At 43.7% G+C, this 15559-nt stretch overlaps 1 protein-coding gene across 10 annotated transcripts in view; it reads right to left on the bottom strand.

Moving 5' to 3' along the window:
* Positions 1 to 15559, bottom strand: part of rasgrf2a (Ras protein-specific guanine nucleotide-releasing factor 2a) — a 54772-nt gene that overhangs the window by 13268 nt on the left and 25945 nt on the right. For 2 of the 10 annotated variants that reach the window (XM_085280368.1, XM_085280370.1), the window contains exons 9-19: positions 14266 to 14384; positions 14013 to 14176; positions 12383 to 12446; positions 12151 to 12278; positions 11984 to 12066; positions 9818 to 10066; positions 9540 to 9632; positions 8948 to 9456; positions 6005 to 6130; positions 5265 to 5354; positions 751 to 857 (exon numbers count right to left, since the gene is read on the bottom strand). In XM_085280368.1, the coding sequence (XP_085136494.1) occupies positions 751 to 857; positions 5265 to 5354; positions 6005 to 6130; positions 8948 to 9456; positions 9540 to 9632; positions 9818 to 10066; positions 11984 to 12066; positions 12151 to 12278; positions 12383 to 12446; positions 14013 to 14176; positions 14266 to 14384 (1732 nt within the window). Of the gene's footprint in view, positions 1 to 750; positions 3392 to 5264; positions 5355 to 6004; positions 6131 to 8947; positions 9457 to 9539; positions 9633 to 9817; positions 10067 to 11983; positions 12067 to 12150; positions 12279 to 12382; positions 12450 to 14012; positions 14177 to 14265; positions 14385 to 15559 lie in introns of those variants that run through there. The other 8 variants (XM_085280367.1, XM_085280369.1, XM_085280372.1 and 5 more) reach the window with 6 other exon arrangements.

The following is a 15559-nucleotide window of genomic DNA, read 5'->3' as shown; positions in this document are numbered from 1 at the left end:
GAAGAAATTATTGCGTTTTTTGCCTATACAGATGCTGCCATGTTTATAGAAAGAAGAGAGAGGTTTCACTCCCATAGTGAAACACACTAGTATTATGCTGTAGGGATGCTTCAGTGCATCTGGAAATGGGAATCTTGTCAGTGTGGAAGAAATCATGAAGACAGAAGGATATGTAAAGATTTTGAATGAAAACTTCCAGCAGTCAGCAGGAAAACTGGGTCTGAGTTGTTGCTTAATCTACCAAATTGCTAACGACCCAAAACATACACTGCTCCTGATAAAGAGCTATCTCCAGAAGATCAAAGGTCCATAACGCCTTTCCCTAAAAATTAGTTTGGCAATTAGCTTAACTTTAATGTGTGTTGGACCATATGTTCTCAACTAGTGTGAAGCATGCAAGGAGTTTTGCAACTATGTTTCCAGCTAATGAAAACACATTTTAAAATACCACATTACTCTTAATTAAAAACAAAAAGGTTTTCATTAGTCACTTACATGCAAGTTTTTGTTATTTAGCTTTTGCTTGTTCTAATGACACCATCAAAGACTACCCATGTATAAATATTTTTGTATAAATATTAAATATATACGCAAGACAAGAAGACTGCTGTCTGGGGACTCCTGTCTCTACTACCCAGAGTTCTCAACTATACAGCTACAGTGACATTACACAGGAACAACTATTTATACTGAAACAGAAAATCACCAGTCCTTAAATAGGTGAATTTATAACTTAACTGGAAGACTTACCTGGGAATGCTTAGAAACCCAGTGGCGCAGCACATTGAGAACTCTGTTAGTAGCAGCTCTGCGGATGATGAATTCTTTGTCACAGGCTTTCTCAGAATTGTTAAAACCTAGAAGGACAAAACAGAGATCATGGCCATTAAAGATGTTATGTCAGGCAACATTTATTATTTTGGTATCAAGAAAATTTTCATGGTCCTTTCAGGGTTTGGCTTTCATTTTAATGTTAAGTTACTAGCACTACTCAACCTACTCATAAATGTGTATATGTATATGTGTGTGTGTGTGTGTGTGTGTGTGTGTGTGTGTGTGTGTGTGTGGTGTGTATTTTTTTTAATACATATTTATTTTTGGCTCTTAGCTTTTACTGACAATAAAGCAGAGGGAATGACATGCAGTAAATTTCCCAGGGCAGAGTTGAACCTGCACCTGTCCAGTAGGTAGCCTTATAACATATAAGTGGTCCATTCAACTAAATGAGCTATATCCGCACCAAAACAGCAGAATTATTTACAAAAAATGGAGAAGACAATAAATCATAAAGTGTTGCTAAAGTTTACAAGGTGCAAAGGTTAATACTGGTGCCACTTGTAAGAAATTAATAATAAGCCTTAGGGCGTCTGGGGATTCCCTAGGGACGTTTTCCCTGGAGGGCCTAACCCGGGGGATGTGGCCATGACCTAGTTAGGGGCTCTGGTGGCTCTTAGATGGTGCTTTCCTTGTGGCTGCGTACAGCGGAGATGGGGGAGGGTCTGTGCTGGCGGACGTTGGTTACTGGCCTGGTAGCCTGGCTGCCCCTGGGTGGGTCCGGGATGGGCGGGGAGGCTTGGGGGTCTGGGGGTGCTCCGCCCCTGGTCTGGGGCTCTGGCTGGGCCTTGGGGGCTTGGGTCCTGGCTGTTGTGTTGCCGGAGCTGTGGGCGGGTGGGTGCAGGGGGTTCAGCCCCAGTGCAGGGGACCTCTGGTGCATCGGCCCAACTACGGGGCTCTCTAACTGGTGGGGAGGCTGTTATATCTTTGCAGGTGGTCTCCTCTCTACAGGAGCTCACTCTGCAGGTGGGGGAGATATATAGGAGAGGTAGAGAATGAACTCAACCTGGGTGTCTATTGTCTTGTGTAGTTTGGGAGATGATTGGATGATGGGGTGGGTGCAGTTTTCTCTGGGGTGGAGTCGGGTGGGCTGCCCCGGACTCTGTGGGGCTGGGCGGTGCTGCTGCTGCAGGCCCCGGTCCGGATGGGCCTGGGCCCCCTTGCCCTGGTGGGTTCCAGAGTGTGGGGGTGCCTACTGGGGTCAGCAGGGGAGCTGGCCCCAGTAGGCCGCTTGCCCCTCCCTTTCTTCCCTCCCCATCCTCAGCTGCCTCCCTCTTCCCGCTCTACCACACCCACACACACACGCAGGGCTTGGGGTGCAGGTATGTCACCAGGGTGCAGGGGAGGTACTCCCCCTCTGTCCCCTTCTGTCCGCCTGTGCCTCAATTTTATTCTGCAACCTAGACATCCACATTACTCACACTCTCACATAACACATACATATAGGGCCTTAGGGGTGGGCACGTTTTATAGCATCCAGAGGATGGTCGGTGTACTCCAACCCACCTCTGGCGCTGGTGCCCTACCCTCAATTTTAAATGCATATAGACACTGAGGGTTTTCGGGAGGAGCCGTGCTGCTCTCTGATAGGAAGCTAGTACCATGCTCTCCTGTGTTTTAAATGCACTTTAGAACAGCACACAGCAGCACTACATATGAGCGGGCGGAGGGAGGTTTGGGGTCTTCACTCACCCCGGTTCTGTTAGCCGTCAGGGCTGGGGGGCTGGGAGGAGGTGCTGGCCTCAGACTGGGGTCTGGGATGTGGGGCCTCCCTGCTACTGCAGATAAGGAGGTGGTCCGCTTGCCTCCACCCCAGAGAGAAGGGTTACATCTCCTGGGTCTAGGTGCAGCTTGCACCTCTGAGGGCGGGGGTACCTGGACCTGGGATATAGAGTATGTTTGGGGAGTGTGACTGTCTGTGCAGTGTCTATTTGTGTCTGTCTACACGTTGGGTGAGTGCCGAGTATTTGGTGGTGTATATGGGGGTGGCAATGCACGTTTGTGTCCGCGTGCGCCTGTTCGTCTGTGTCTATATGTCAGGTTGGGTCTTAGACTCAACCTCTATGGGTACATCTCAGGCCCTCCAAAGTACGGAGGCCTATCTCCCCTCACCACACTCCCTGCCGGTGGCTGATGCCCTCAGACGTTGGTGTGTTGGTGGTTCTTGTTGACTGGGGCTGGGCGCTCATGTATGTACCGGCTCACTCCTGGTGGCCGACTGGCGGGGCCTGGCGCCTGTGGCCCGGCTGGACCCTTTCCGGGGGGTGGGGTGCCCTCGGGCCTCTGGGCCGGAAGCTCGGTCCTCTCTGGCACAGCTGGCTGCCGGCAGAGCCCGCGGGCACGCCACTGCAACCCCCTCTGGCCTCTGCTCCGTAGCTGCTGGGTGACCTCTCGTTTGGGGCTCTACTCAGCTCTTCCCAGGAGGGTGGCACGGTTCCCCCCCTTTGGTGGTCCTCCTCGGGTCCTCGTACTCTGGGGCCTCTGGATGTCTGGGGCCTGGATCTCCTCCATACCTGCTTCATGCCCTGGGGGACGGGGCTATGGCTCCCCACACTCCCTAGCAGATCGTTACATGGAGAAACCTTTGGAATACAAGCATGCTGATCCACACAGGTGTGCACACAGGTGTACCCACGGGTGTTCACAGACGTGGACTACACCTTTCTTGGCTGCTGCCTCAAAGCACATTGTGCGCTGTCTATCTTGCGTGCTGCACAATAGCGTTTAATATTTAGTATTAAACTGTTATCTACTGCTAGCTAGTTTATTGTGATGGTGCTGTATTTATTATGTTGCTCTTTTTTGTTTGTTTTCGCTTCTGTTTTTTTTTCTCCATACAGGTGATCCAGGTGTTTTGTTTGTTTTTCTTTCTTTCTTCCCCCCTTTCTCACTGTCTCTTCTCCCCTTTGGTTTTCTTTCTCTCCCTCTCTTTCTTTCATTCTTTCTCCCTGTCCTATCTCCCTGTCATTTCTGTCCCGTTTGTAGCAACCGAAAATAAAATAAAATAAATACATAATTATAATAAAGGTCAATAAAATGGACCAATATGGCAAGGCCATGATGATCCACTTGGTAAAATAAATCCGCTTGGCATCTTTCTTGGCCTTAAGACAACAATTCTGATGGCTAAAGATCCAAACGGGACAACAAAAAAAGAAAAAAAGAAATTAATAATAAGCCACTAAAACAACAACAACATTTCCAGTTATATATATTTTTTCTTGGACTCTAATAGAGTAGCTTTGCATGATTCATTTATTGATGCATATTTGTCTTATACTGGGCCTTGGTGAAGCTCCTCAACTTTCTAAAGCAGGGGTCTCAAACTTAAATGAGCTGTGGGCCACTGCTGACACTGTCATCTTTATTGCTCAAGTAGTACAAAAAGCAAACAAACAAACAAGAAAACACCCACAAATATTTCAACAAACAACAAACAAATCCTCCCTAACAAAAAGTAACGGGCTAAATTGCATTATTTTTCTTCATGTCAATGTACGGGCCATGAGCAGAGGTGATGTGGGCCATGAGTTTGAGACCCTTGGTCTAATGGAAACAGTTTATTTCGATTTTCTGCCTCCAAAAAATTAGGTTTTGAAAACTAGGTAGCCACATCAGTGTCTGACTTCACAAATGCACTTCTGGAAAAATCGTCAAAAATCCCCATAAACACTCTCTTTAACCTTGTGGGAAGCCATCCCAGAATTGCTGAGGCTACTATAGCTGCAAAACATGGGTCGACATCATATGAAATCCTATGGATTCAGAATGGGATATCACTGAAGTTCATGAGGGTGTGAAGTCAGACCAGTGAATATTTTTGGCAGGATAGTGTTTCTACTTTCCGTGACATCATAAAGAGCCAGAGTAGGAAAAAAAACTCCCTCAAAATGCCTGAGTTTGTTTCCTGAGCTTTGGGCTCACAGAGTTTCTTTACAATCATATTTATCTCATAATTTGGAACCCTGGGAATGGAATATGAGCATTCACCAGTGTAACAGTATATACATGTCAAAAAACAAACAAAGGCATAGTACTATTAAAAATGGAAGAGTATTAGAACTTTGAGACTTTTACAATCAAATACATCATCACAACAAGGCGACTGCACATACATTTTAACTAATAAAAGTTTGTAAATATAGGCTTTTAGCTACTGTTTTTAAAATCCTGATGGAGTCCCGAGACAAATAAATAGGGTCAACAATTTCAATATCCTCTGAATCAAAGTTTTTTTTTTACCTTCTGTATAACATTCTTGAGTACAAGAGTAGAAGCTGTGAATTTCTAAGCACTAACATTTTTGCAGCAGATGATTTGAGCCCATCATTACATCTAGCAACCTCTTAATATTAATTTAAATGACACCAAAGCAACAGTTCCCTTCCTCTGGTGTGCATCTTTGGATCTTGATGAGTTGACATGCTCACCCTGGGAGCTGCTATGTCCAGCAGCAGCAGTGGCGATTGCAAAAGCTGAAGCTGGTGACATAGAGCAGCGAGAGGTCTCCCCTGATGTAACTGCAAGGAGTCAAAAACATTAAAAAACAGCAAGAAAAAGAGAGCCTGCTCGCTTTACACAGTCTGTTATAAATAATGTGTAAATATGTTTGTGTTATTGGTAATCATCATATTATGAGGACAAATCTGTTTACATAGTCATCTCATGTGAAAGTTGTTTGGCATGGGGACAAAAAAGAAAGTCACCAAAAATAAAATTATTAAACAAATATAAGTGGTGTTGTGAAGGTACCTGTGGGGTTTCCACAGCTCTTCACACACAGTACCAGCATACACCAGCAACCAGTGTAATGAGCAATCAAACCTCAAATCAGGAAAAAAATTACTATAACTATAAAATTACAATAGAAGTGTAACTGGTAGGGGTTACACCTCTATTGTCAGCCACCTTGACCATTAAAAAGGGTCTGCCTCAGCTGCCATGCTGCCATACTCAGATCCCAACATTTTTGAAACATCTTGCTGCCATAAAATTTAAGATAAGCTAATATTTTTCATGAAATAATGAAATGAATCAGTTTCAACAAATATATTTTCTATGCTGCACCATGAAAAAATAAAACCTTGTTTAGTGTACTCATTGTTTTCCATGCCTCTAGAGATTTAGAAAATTGTGTGTGTGTGTGTGTGTGTGTGTGTGTATTTGGTACCTCCCGATTGACGGTAACGGAGATGCCTCGGTGTTGAAGGCGAGCGGCAGGGGGATGTGTCACCTGGCTCACTGGTAGCTGGTGACTCAGGAATGAATTTGTCCAGGGATACTGACTCCAGGACAGCTGTTAAGGAATATACTGCATGTAACATCTGAAACAAGTATTGGAGCATTTTTTAATGAGTATACAGTACTGAGGGTAGAAAACAATCACGTGGGAGTGTAAAACACACAGAGAACAAAAGTAACTTAAAATATTATTAGGGACTATCGAGCACATGCTGAAAATAAGCCATCTCCTATCTAAGATTAACAAGTTAACTGAGCCGCCAAGCAATCCCAAGTGACATGGACCAAACACAACCCCAATTACTGTTACACTGGTAACCTAGTCTCTTAACCCTTTGAGATCGGGTGGCTGTAGCTCAGGTGGCAGAGCAGGTCAGCCACTAATCAGAAAGTCGGTGGTTCGATCCCAGGCTGCCTCCTAGCTGCATGCCAAATATCCTTGGGCAAGATACTAACCCCATGTTTGCCTACTGGTGGTGGTCAGAGGGCCCGGTGGCGCCAGTGTCCGGCAGCCTCGCCTCTGTCAGTGCGCCCCAGGGCAGCTGTGGCTACAATGTAGCTTGCCATCGCCAGTGTGTGAATGGGTGAATGACTGAATGTAGTGTGAAGCGCTTTGGGGTCCTTAGGGACTAGAAAAGCACTATACAAATGCAGGCCATTTATCTATGATGACATAGATTTCAAAGGCCCTAACTGTACTCTAAACATACATTTAGGAGAAACTTTTTTGAAAAAGAAATGTGTGTACTTTATGATGTGCATCAGAATGATTTCTTTCTTTGCTGCCTGACTCCTAAGACTGGGGAAAACAATGTAAGAAAAACCAAAAATGATATTCTGATTAACAGGGATAATGAGGGGATTAACAGCTTGAACCTAGTCATGACAGTACTGAAGTTTGTGTTGTCTCTGATACAAAACGTTTCCTAGTCCCTAAGACTCCTATAACAGAGGACCCTAAGGAAACGTTCTCTTCCCCCCTTGTTCTGCTCTGCAGTGTTAGTAATCTTTTCAAGGCAGCATATAAACCTGTTCTCTGCCTGCTGCAGGTTCAGGATAGAATGGTCCTCCAGTTTGCAGTGAAACCCCAGAGCAGAACAAGGACAGTCATGGCCACCTATAATCCAAGACACTGGAACATGGGTCAAGAGACTGTAGAGGCAGTTAAGTGACATCAAAGACCACCAAAAAAAATTGCTGTGTGACCCAGTGTTTTGAGTTTCCTTGTATTTTGATATTCGTTGTTTATGTTTTAGTCTCATTTAGTTAGCTAAAGCTCATTCTATTTTGCTTAGGTTGCCATGTTAGTTCTTTGTTTATTAGGTTCCCCTTGTATCTTCACCCCCTGTGTTTAAGTCTTCCTAACCGTTCATGTGTTTCAGTCTTTGTCTCCCATCTCCTCCTCTTGTTTACACGTTTTCCCCTTGTGACCCATTCCTTCTGTCATTTGTTTCCCCCCCAGTCATCTTGTTCTGTTTGTGCTTATGTCCCTGTGTCATCTCCAGCCCCTTTTTCCCTCTGTATGTTTTTACAGTGTTCATGTTCCTTGTCTGTGCACCATGTTAAGTCCGCGTCTTAGCCTGTCATGCGTTTCATGTCTGCGTGTCCTATGTTGTCAAGCTCATGTCATGTCATGTCATGTCATGTCATGTCATAAAACAGGAATATAACGGGTTATGTTCCTGTTTTAGTTTGAAGAGTTGTGGTGTCCCATGTTCATTCTGTTTAGTTTCACTTCCCCTGTGGTGTCATTATTCTAATCAGCTCCATGTGTTTCTACTAAGTTTAGTTTTGCATCAGTTTAGCTTGCCCCTTCGTTTGCACCTTTTTATTAGCCTCAATAAACGGCTTGCCTTTTGTTAATTCAAGTGACGTTCCACATTCCGTTTTGTCTGCATTTGGGTCCATTATTCCCTCAACACACAGTCAGCTTCCGCCTGGCTGTGACAAAAAAAAGCAACCTGCCTGCTGGTAGGGAAAAACTAGATATAACAAGGCCAGTGGCTTACTGGTTTGCTGTAAAAATAAAAGTGAAGGTTTACAAAATAAAAGTGTGAGGACTGTCTACTAGTAAATTGATCATGGTCTCAGACAACCCTAAAATGCTAAACATGCTAAACCATTAATATACACCCCCCCCCCCTTCCACCCACCCACCCAAGAAAAGTCTACATGGAAAACACTTTGATGGTAGGAAAAAAAACATGTCTGCATTAATTGTACAGCTCTACATATCTTTTGTGACAGTTTAAAGAAATCGTACCAACAGTTAGAAAATTATAATTGTTATTATTTTTAATCTAAAAGGCTCCACAGATAACTAAGCTATGTATTCAAAAAAGAAAGCAACCTTCAAATGAACACCAGACAGAGTGTTCATGTGAATGATTGAACTTGTGGATTACAAGCTGCTCTTCTGACTGCTATTGGACTTTGGAGAGGGTCAATAGCAAAGTAGAAAGCTCTCTTTATCTCCTTATTGTCATTCTCTTCCTTGTTGTTTGTTAGAGAGTTTCTGATCTAATGCTTCAGTGCTGTTTTTATAGTGAGCAGGCTGTCAGCTGTGGCCAGATGGTGATGTAAGAGCACGATTATTCCTGTGTTGGGTAATGGTGACCCATTTATGTCTTTCACTGAGTCTGTTTAGGTGGGCAAGCCTTATCAGGAATAAATGAATGATTAGAGGAGAAAAAGTTCATTAGAGGAGAAAAATGTAAGACTACTTCTGAAACAGATGATACAAATTTTTAAACATACTTGTTTTTAATGTATTATTTTATACTAGTTGACTCTCAGGCATGTGCTTACAAATGTGTTGATATAGGGGTCTCACAGAGTGTGACTCATATGTCTTTGTATTGCAGATACCCACCCCTGCGGAAGCTGCGCCTCAGCTTCCCACAGAAGGCATCAATGCGAGGCGGCTCTCCACTGGCATCCTCCCCTGCAGCTGGACTCAGCTCTGGGGAACTAGGACCACGGCTGAGATCCAGCGGTGCCTTGGTGGAGACAGGGGGTGGTGAGGATACCCCAGAGGCCTGGGGGAGGCTAGGAGACCTTGTGGCGGTGGGTGGAGGGGAGGAAAAGCCAGAGGGCGCTCTGGTAGAGCCAGGTGGAGGAGAGGCAATGGATGGGCTGTGACTAGAGGTTGGGGAGTTGGCTGCAGAAGAGGAACGAGTGGTGGACAGGTCTAGGGCTCCTGTTTTCACACTGATAGGGGAGTTCAGGGAGAGCTTTCGGCAATGCACAGGGGAAGCGGTACGAGAGGGGATGGACAGAGGAGGAGGAGAGGAAAACTTGCGGCACAGCCTTGGCGATTTGTTGTTCAAAGGGTCAGTTCCCCACACGCCCTGGTTGGTTGCAAAGAAGAGCTCCAGGGATCTAAGAGAAAGGAAACTAGCTGATGTGCAGTGCTTGACATGAACACACTCAAATGATTCATCAGTCCTACTGAGGGTCTTTACTTGGACTGGTCCAGTGCAAGTTGTGTGATCTTCAGACTGTAGTCAGGACAGAGTGACATGATGGACAGACGGTCACATGAATGTTGCTCAATTCTGGGGCAGTGACAGAACAAAAAGAGCATGGAAAAAGGAAGGAATGAGGAGGATGAAAGGAGCAACACAAAATGTGGAAATGGAAAGACGTGCTGCAGGCAGCTATACGTGCTAAACATGAAGGGGGGGAAATACATAGAGGATTCATGAATATTTGGATGCCTGTTACAAATGATGACATGTACCTTACAGGTATGGAGGTGAACGGCTTCTTATAGATGTCAGCCAGCTTGTCGATGACCACAGTAGCTGTGGTGAAGATCCTGTAAGTGTGGAGGAATGTGTTGAGGAAATCTATGGAGAGGAAGCGCAGGTCTGTCAGACGCTCTAGCAAGCGCTCCACACTGGCGTATCGGATCTGCGGGACTTTGCAGGAGTTGAGCGTTTTTGAGAAGCAAATGTCAACATCGTCTTTATGCAGTCGAGCATCAGACCTTCAAAAAGAAAATACCACAGTCAGGTTAAATCAGAATGTTTAGGGGGATGTCTTTGCTTAGGCTGCTGCCCCCGCGACCCGGCCCCGGATAAAGCGGATGAAGATGGATGGATGGATGGATGTTTAGGGGGGTTAATCAGCCATAGTGTTGTGCAGCCCTGGTGTTCTCCCATATGCAGCTGCACAGACTGACTTTTTCCACCAGAAAAACACCCAGCATGTAGCAGCAGCTTAAACCATATATTATCTTTCATAGGATCTGTAGTTGATAATATATGTGCTGCTTTTGAGAGATGACAAGCTGTTCTGTTTGTTCAGAAGTTGGAAGCGAAAGAAAACTTAGATGTGCCTAAAGACCCCATAACAACTGCCAAGACACTAGTGAGTAATTTAGCCAAGTTGGGAATTGTAGTTTTGAAGAAGACTATCTCTAGAACCCTGCACAGGAAGGGAGAGGAGAGACCATCAAATCTGTATCTGCTTGGCAGATTTGTCAAAGAAGAATAAGCTGGGATTGCTCAGGAGACGTGTGAGACTTCTTGAATACTACAACAGATGCTGCAGGCTGTTCTCCAGCATTTCTGGTAAAATTTCCATTCACTGAATATTAAAACAGTTAGATGATGAAAACAAAACGGAACACTAAAACATATATTTTAACGAATAACTTTTTTATTAATGTCCATACCTAATATTCATCTTGACCTGGGTTGTTAGGTCATGTCACCCACGGCACTGACAATGACCACGGATGGTATAACAGAGGACTAAGTCAGGCACATAGGATTTTATGTAGAACAGTCGAAGGGAGTCATACTTAGTGCTATCAGGAGGTGAGGTGAAGGAAGGCCAGACATTACAGCAGAGGTGAAAGTTCAGAGGAAGACATGCCAGATTTTGAGGACAGTGAGCTTGGGCAAAATGAAAACCTCCTAGGTTGATATGGACAAGGACAGCTCTGGAAGATAAGAGTGTGTGAATTGGAATTAACAAGTTCTTATTTCCCTTTCTAAACATGTCTAAAACCTTCAGAGCCCTAGACTGCAACCTGGGTGCCTCAAAAACTGGTCTTCTCCAGAGTGTTTCACCTTCCAGTTCTAATGTCTGGCCTTCCTTCACAACATCTCTTGACAGCTCTGGGTCTGGGTCTCCTACCACAATTTCACCCTTTCCTCTATTACCCTATTTCTGAAATCCTACCAAAACAAAGTTTAGGCTCTCAAATTGAAGAAACAATCAGATTTTTAGCAATAGAATCACAATATCTGAAAACGATGATCACTTAAAAAAAAAAAACTGCAATTCCTGTTATTGTTAAAACAGAGTTCATATGCGTTGGTACCCCAACCCCCACAAATGTGGCATCAATAGAAAGCCCAGGATGTCCTCTTGAGGATGTTAAGAATATACTACATGATGACGTGAAAGTCTGGTTCATCCCATATTCTATTTCAATTGTCATTGCAAATCTTAAGAAATCAGGAATGGTTCAAAACTTTAGCACAGTACTGTTAATTTAAAGATACAACATCTCACTGCTAGATTCTGTAAGATTGCAAACTGCAGTCAACAAAGTATAGGCTTTTCCCCCTATAAAACTGGCTCTGGTAAATCTTTGTGAAAGAAGTCCAATATGAGTCAATGACTCAGTTAAGTTCACTTCCATTCAGTGGTAGCAATACTGAGGTGAATTGTTGAGCATATACTGAACTTTTCTATCGGAAAAGTGCTTCTGTTTTTGCTGTTAGCCAGCGTTAGTGAAACTTTCTTTGAAGTAGTTCTAACATTGTTAAACTCCCAAAATAAATTCAGAGTTGTACAACCAATTCTTCTTTTTATGACTATGACAAATATATAAACTTCCAACTACGACTGTAGTTATTTATACTGCACTTTTTCACTCATTTTTTCTTACTTGATCATGTGTGGCACAGAAACTTTGGAGTTTTCCTCAAACACGCTTGTCATCAGGCCGTTGCATCGGATATTATCAATGCACTAAAACACAAAGCAGAAAAAAATCATGAAACCTTGCCACAGGTAGGTAAATTCAATTCCATCTTTGTACCATTGACTTCTTACCTGGCTGATATCACTTGTCCAGGCAGCTTTCTCCTGGCGGGAAGGAGCCAGGAGAACAATGGAGAAAGACTGACCATCAGGAGGCTCAACCACAATTTTAAACTCCAGATGGTTAAATCCTTGACTTGCTGCATTGTCGGAAATAACAAACAACAAACCAAAACATTAGTCGCACCTCAGTTGAGCTATTATGCATGGAAAAAGGAAATAATGACTGAAGAAAGACACTCACAGTCTTCATCAGTGGCATCCAGTTCCTCAATCAGAGTACACTCGATCAGGGACAACATTCCTCCCTGCTGTTATTGGAAGAGAAAACACAGCTTAAGTTAGTTATGTCATTTTTTATTTAGAAGAATATTTCCCAAAGGAAGAGGGAAAAGCAAAGTAAAAATTCAAAATAATCGTTAATATTATAATATGAACATTTCTAAATAAAAAATTAGGAAGCAGCTGATTGCTGTTTTTAACATTTCCTCAAATATTCCTCAAATATCCTTGAAAGGATAAAGAGCTGGTCCAGTGTACTGCATCCAGGACAAAAACTGGATTGTTCCTCCTGTATTCAAAGTTCAACTAATCTACATCCTCTCTTCTCTAGTACGGTGGCATAGACCTTCCAAGAGAGGCTGAGTAGTGTGAACCCCTATAGTTGGAGCAGATCCTCTGGTCTCCCTTCTTAAAGAGAGGAACCACCACCCCAGTCTGCCAAATCAGAGACGCTGCCCCATAGCTCCAGACAGTATTTCCAGAACCCCACTGGTTTGGCCAAAATCACCATGGCAGGGACCAACCACCTTGCAGCCACAGCTCCTTGCTACAGCCTCAGCAATGGAGGTGCTGAACAATGTCCATTTGGACTCAATGTCCCCAGCCTCCCTTGGAATGCTTTTGAAGTTCAGCAGGAGGTGGGAGTTATAGATCTCACAGATCAGGGCCTCTGCCAGGCGTTCCCAACACACCCTCACAATATGTTTGGGTGTGCCAGGTCTGTCCAGCATCCTCCCCCATCACCTGATCCAACTCACCACCACAGCTCCTCTCTTCACCCAAGTGTCCAGAACATGCAGCTGCAAATCTGATGATGCAATTACAATATTAATCATCAACCTGCGAACTAACATGTCCTGGTACAATGTGCACTTAGAGACATCCTTGTGTTCTCTGCAACTAACAGAGAAGGCGATCATGGCTCAAGATTTGGGAGTTCGCCTTGTAATCGGAAGGTTGCCGGTTCGAGCCCCGACTTGGACAGTGTAAAGCACTTTCCTCAGGGACTAGTAAAGCGCTATATAAATACCGACCATTTACTAGAAGTCTGTGGCTTGGATCATATAGATATGGTTTGTATCAGACAGATAGCAAACTGAGGGGCTACACCAAAGCCTGGTGTGAGTTAAAAATATTTTGAAGTATGAATCATGGAAGATTCCAATAATAAAAATGTTGAGATGGGAATTAGCATATGTTTCCTTTAATATTTTTCCCTATTATCTTAAATCACAAGACCGTTATCTTTTGTGTGTGCTGATGCAAAAACAGAGCAAGGAAGGCATTCAAGTTTTCTGCTTTGATGGGAAATAATATTCATGAACATGCTAACCACAATGGAACCAAGATGGCTCCTTTTAGTTTTCATTTTGATTTTGCTCATTTTAACCTTGAAAAATGGTATAATTGTTGAACCTTTAAAGACCACCAGTTGGCTTTTACTATTGTTTTATTTTTGATATTATGCTTAGTGGTTTAAAACTTTTAATGCATCAGTGCTGGTTAGGTCTACCTTAGCAAAGAGTTTTCAAACCAAAGGGCACTGCCCACTGAATAAATAAAATGCAAAGTTGTGAACAGGTGAAGCTGACCTTGAGCAAGTGAAGCTTCCCTCCCGATGTTTGGGTACAGATGAGGAAGTGTTTGGTAAAGAGAAAACATTGTCGCTCTCCTTCCTTCCTCAGTGAGAGAGAGCCCAGGCGCACCTTACTGAGAACACCCCGTTCACTGCTGGATGGTAAATGGATGAGAGAACCTGCCCACAAACAATGAGAATGAGTAAACTGATTAAGAACTGGAATAACATGACTTGGTAAAGCATGAAATACAAAGACAGAAGCTCACCTTGTCTGACGAAAGTTTGACTTGTGTCTAAAAGGATGTCACAGCCCTCTACAATCATCCTTTCAATGGCCAAATTCTTCCTGATGTTCTCTGTGTCGCTGACTTCATCATGTATCATCCTGCCAAAACAAACAATGATGGATGGACAATGGATGTTCTGGGGCCTGTTCTTCGTACCGCGCTAAGTGAGTTAGCTGGATGAGATTGTTGACGATTTCGCGTGATCCTGGATCGTTCGGTTCCCCGAAGCCCATCCGGGACTTGCTGTCATAGCAACAGAGCCGTAAGCGTAAACCTGCTGGGGAGCAGGTTTACTTTATGTAAACAGGATTAGATCGCGGCCACGCAGGTATGTCCGCGTCATTCATACGAAAGCAACAGCGATATTCCACCACTGTTTCACCATAAATAAATAACATCAATGTAACTAAAGATAATGCAGCACTTGATCCTTTTATTGATTTCACACAGATACATACAGGTCATTCCCTAAAAAAGGGAAATGTACTATTAACATTCTATTACATGTATGTGATTATTACAGATGTAATTCATATTTCAGAGTAGTAATTGTAAATTACTTCGTGTAATCAAGATGAGAGACCACGGCTATAAAAGCGAAGGTGGATTTGGGAAGTCTGTCGCAGTCATATCCTGTCCGTTTACGCGAGCAACCCATTGCGGAAGGTGCAAGATTGATAAGGAGAGTCCTCAGAATTCAGCGTATATTGCGGGACAGACAGGATCCTTTAGCTCAGCGCGACAGTGTGCTCATAGAGAGATATCGATTTTCCCGTGAGGGTATTATTTACTTAACCAACTTGTTGACGAGGGGGTGCAGGACCACCACCTGTCTTTTTTTTTGTTCTGCCCTTTTCTTGGTTGCTGTTATGAACAAACAAACAGAGTATTCCAGGGTCTCTTTCCAAGAGACGACAAGCAATATAAGTGATAAATATTACCATTCTGTAGAATATTCTTATATTTCACTTTTACTTGTTCCCATGTTCTAGTGGGTCCTGTTGTGGCTCTAATGTGAAAGGGGATATAATATAACATATTATAATATAATATAATGTAATATAATATTGGATAATATGGTGTGATATGATAAATCTACCCTACCGCCTACTGGTGTTGGCCAGAGGGGCCGATGGCGCAATATGGCAGCCTGGCTTCTGTCAGTCTGCCCCAGGGCAGCTGTGGCTACAACCGTAGCTGCCTCCACCAGTGTGTGAATGTGAGAGTGAATGAATAGTGGCATTGTAAAGCGCTTTGGGTGCCTTGAAAAGCG

Source organism: Mchenga conophoros, linkage group LG7, assembly GCF_057382185.1.
Source record: "Mchenga conophoros isolate Kocher_MC1m ecotype Shallow Benthic linkage group LG7, M_conophoros_male_GT1.1, whole genome shotgun sequence".
In the NCBI taxonomy this organism is placed as follows: Eukaryota; Metazoa; Chordata; class Actinopteri; order Cichliformes; family Cichlidae; genus Mchenga; species Mchenga conophoros.
This window is presented reverse-complemented; position numbering and strand designations above follow the sequence as displayed.